Source organism: Sesamum indicum, linkage group LG4, assembly GCF_000512975.1.
Source record: "Sesamum indicum cultivar Zhongzhi No. 13 linkage group LG4, S_indicum_v1.0, whole genome shotgun sequence".
NCBI classification, from domain to species: domain Eukaryota; kingdom Viridiplantae; phylum Streptophyta; class Magnoliopsida; order Lamiales; family Pedaliaceae; genus Sesamum; species Sesamum indicum.
The window spans coordinates 9,573,660-9,578,087 of NC_026148.1; the positions used below are offsets into that span (position 1 = coordinate 9,573,660).

General features: G+C 32.9%; 1 protein-coding gene across 1 annotated transcript in view; it reads right to left on the reverse strand.

The window, feature by feature from the left end:
* LOC105160417 (baicalein 7-O-glucuronosyltransferase-like) overlaps positions 3,256-4,428 on the reverse strand; it is a 1,328-nt gene continuing 155 nt past the window's right edge. The window contains 1 exon segment of the mRNA NM_001319687.1: positions 3,256-4,428. This exon segment is cut by the window's right edge and continues 2 nt beyond it. Coding sequence (NP_001306616.1) covers positions 3,256-4,428 — 1,173 coding nt within the window.

Here is a 4,428-nt window from a genome sequence, read left to right on the forward strand (position 1 = left end):
ATGGGGATGCCTTTTTCGGTCCTCCAACAGGAACGTCTTTTTAGTCCTCCAATAGGGACACCTTCAATCCTCCAACAAGGACACCTTTAATTTTCCAACACGGACACTTTCAGTCCTTCTACGGGGACTCCCTCCAAAATTTGGAAAGTCACTATCTATTCTTACTTTACCATTCGAATTGCATTCTTACCAAGATTTCTTTCACGAAATTATTTAGTTTATTACGATTTCTCATTATATCTTATTTATTACGATTATTTTTCTCTTAAATCCGATACTAACATGGGCCTCGGAGTGCTAACGCCTTTTTTGCAGGCACTCCATCCAAAATTTTATTTTTCTGAATGTATCAATATATAATCAACACTTGCTATTAAAATAGAACGACACCTATTATTATAATAAAACAATATTCCACATATCGATAAAAGTTTGAACTCATAACCTTAAAATCATGAGCATCAATTCCACCAACTAAACTCAACTTGATCGACTGTTATAATTACGTACATATCACTTAAAAAAGAGTGAAGGAGGTGGGTGTGGATAGATAACACGCGATTGTTAGTTGGGGAACGTGGTCCACATAATTCAACAATATGCGGACGTCTTGGGCAACCATGCGCTTTCAACAAGTACACTCAACAACCCCCATCACGGTAGACAATAAACTTAGTATATATTATGTTTCAACAAGTACACTAAACAACCCCACCACGCTAGACTCAATAAAATTAGTATTTATTATCTTTATGTTGTGAATAATTAACGGTATAAAAAAAAATAATATTAGTGCAAAAAAAATCAAGAGACAATCTTTATATTGTCACTATTTTATATATATATATATATTTAATGAGAAGAGTTTCTATTTTATTGCACTAATGAATTACACAGTTCTAATAGTAATAATTATTTTCACAAAGCATTAGAAAGAATTAATTAGTAACAAAAAGTGATGGATAAAATTGTTCCTAAAAATAATTGACAAAATAGTACATTTTATTATAGTGTTAATAACTTAATGTTTAAAATTAATAAATTGTTTGATATAACATAATTTCTCTCGAAATCATCATCAACTTGTAAGATTTCACCTAAGAGGTTTAGGATTTAGGATTATTAATTTAGGCTGTCCAATTAAAGTTCATGTAAAATCTTGCATTAATTAATAAATAAAGTTCATGTTAAATCTTGCATTAATTAATAAAATCATTCCATTCTACCCTTTTTTAGGTTTGCGAGTGAGAAACTTTTCTTTTTTAAAAAAAAATAATTATTAAAGAGAATTTTGGAGTGAGAAAGTGGAAAAAGCATTGTTGAGGTTGGTGTTGGTGTTGGAGTTTAGGGCTTAGGTAGCTGCAACGAATGGAATGGCAATTGCCGCGTAGCCATGTTCAAATACCGTGGACGCTAACACTACGCAATAAATGACCAGTCCCATGCCAATTGCTATCTTCAACCACTGTTGATAACACCCTCCACGTTGTCAATTTACTCTAGTTTAGGTGGTCAAGTTAAAGCCACCTAATTTTAAAGGTAGTAGATTTGAATTTTACTGTGGGCATGGAATATTGTTTCTACTGAATAATAATAATTTTTGTCAAATATTTAATAAAAATAATTATAATTTATTTATTTTAATTAATAATAATTGATTGTTGTTATTTTTTTTTAAAAAAACGTCCACATATATATGACAACAATTAAAAAATTATATACGACATTGTCACCATGTATTGATAAAATTATTTACAGTTTGTTTGAATACAATATTTACAGGAATGATATTTTTATTCCTATTCCAACTCCCTCCTAAAATTTACATGTTGAGCTAATATATTATGTGGTTTTCTAATTAATTTACCTGTCAGCTTAATTATTTTGAAAATTACAACCCACTTCTTTAAGATTTATTATAATTTATAAATATTTTTTTATTATTTGTAAAATTACAAACAGCCTTTAGAATTAATAATTATCTAACAAATATGTTCATACAATGGAATGTCACGAGTAGAGGTATTTGTTAGATAATTATTGATTATAAGGGAATATTTATAATTTTTCAAACAATAAAAATGTAACTTGTTATTATGACAAATCTAAAAGGAACTTATTTTAATTTACCCTAATTATTTTACCTAATTAATCTTAGTATTTTTAAATTTTACCCCAAATACTTGTACAAAAATATCGAAATATAAAAAATAAAATATACAATGAATGAAATATTTAAAATTGAAATTAAAAATTTTAAATTAAAAGAACATCTAATAATCCATTTATTTAATTCAAAATCAAAATAAAAATTTAAATCAAATTTAATAGCAGAATATTTAATATCCAAATAATACATATAACAAATAAAATTAAAAAACTTCGACTCGATTTTGGCCAGTTTACCAAATTCTGCACAGCCCTAGTCGCAAGGCAGAGAGCGCATAGGGTCATAAGGTCCATTGGTCTTGTCCAATCAATCCACGCCATGTGTCAAAGAAACGATAATAAAATGGAATTTAGTATAATTATATCTAAGCTCTCTATAATTTAAAAAATTACATCTGTATTTCTATTGTTTGTTTTTATTTAATAAATAGATCTATCAATTAGTCAAAATTTATAAAAATTATTGATATCATTAAAAAAAATCAAATAAAAATCCATATTTACTCCAATTGATTATTACTGATTTATTGTAAGTCAAATACATATATCTCTAATCAAATTATCCTTATATATATTGACACATTAATGCATGCGAGAACGAACATCTCCATCATTATAAGGATAGCTTAGTAAAAAGAGAATTATTTGACCTATAATAAATTTATAAGTAATTTAAGAGTAAATATAAATTTTAATTGATTTAAACATATTCCATAAATTTATCTATTAAAAAATAAACATTAAAATTATTAAAAAAATTATGATGTAGTCTAGAACAAAGTGATAGGAGGACAGTTTAATGGGGTTGACAATTTTGTTAACAGTTAATAGGATATTTAATGGATTGATATTAAGAGTAATACTACACGCTAAATGTAGATTGGATTTTTTATTATAATGATTTTATTTCATTTCACATGCGTGTAAAATATTTTATTAAATAAAATTAATAACATAATTTTTTCATACATAACACACATATATATGTGAAATAACATAAAACGTGCAAAATGCATTAGAATGGAAAATTCAATTCACCAACGTTACACGGTAATTAAATTTTATTACTTGGAGTAATAACATCACTCAAACCCGAGTCACCGACGCAATGAAATTTTGCAACGCCACTAGCGACGATCCATTCTTCCGCACCGCCGCCGCAGCGGAGCTTTTCAATTCGGTCACTCGGTGTCGCACAGCTCTTCCCGTCTGGGAGTCCATCAACTGTCTGACTCGCTTCTCCAACTCAACCGCCGTCACTAACCCATCCGCCGTCTCCTCTAATGGCAGCGCCACCTTCATTTCCTCCACCATGAAAACCCGATTCATCCTCTGCTCCGCGTACAACGGCCACCCGATCATCGGCACCCCCAGCGACACCGCTTCCAGAATTGAGCTCCTACCGCAGTGTGTCACGAACCCACCCACCGAATCGTGACTCAGCACTTCCGTCTGCGGCGCCCATGACTTAATTATGAAGCCCCTGTCTTTAGTTCTCTCCAGGAAACCCTTTGGTAGCAGCTCATCCAAGTCTGGCTCCGCCGCTGCTGAATTCTGCTTGCCCGGTGGACTGCGCACGGACCAAAGAAATCTATAGCCGCTATTTTCCAGACCAAGCGCCATTTCTTTAAGCTGTTCAACGGAAAACAAGCCCCTCCTGCCGAAGCAGAGGAAAATCACGCTTTTGCTGGGCTGCGAATCAAGCCACTTCAGGCATTCATGCTGTATGCAGCCGTTGTTACGGTTGCTATCACCAACTAAGGGTCCAACCAAGTAAACAGGCGGTGTTGGCGCATTGGGAATGCACAAACCGTTTATCAGTGCTTCCTTAGCCCTAAACTCGAGCGCATCAAATGCGTTTACCAGGTTTCCGGTTGATTTTGCCATGTTTCTTGCGGCGTCCATAAAATGTTTGTAGATATTACTCTTACGATGAATCATAGCCTCGGGGAAATCTGATGAGTGAACGGGTGGGCAGCCAGGAATTTCGACAAAATCATTCAAGTCAGCAAGGTCTCCAGGAACGGTTTCCTCGATAGTGGGGAAATTCAGAAAGGGGCAAAGGCCAAACGCGCCGGAGCTGATGTAGAAGTAAGTGGGTATATTCAAGCCTGTAGAAACTTCAAAAACTGGATTGCAGAAGAAATCAATGACAAATGCTTTGATTCTTGACTTCTGGGAGATCTCTTGAAGGGCTTTGCTAACATTTGGGTTGTTGAGACGAGGTATTTCGAATAAGAGTTCAAGAGGATAGGATTG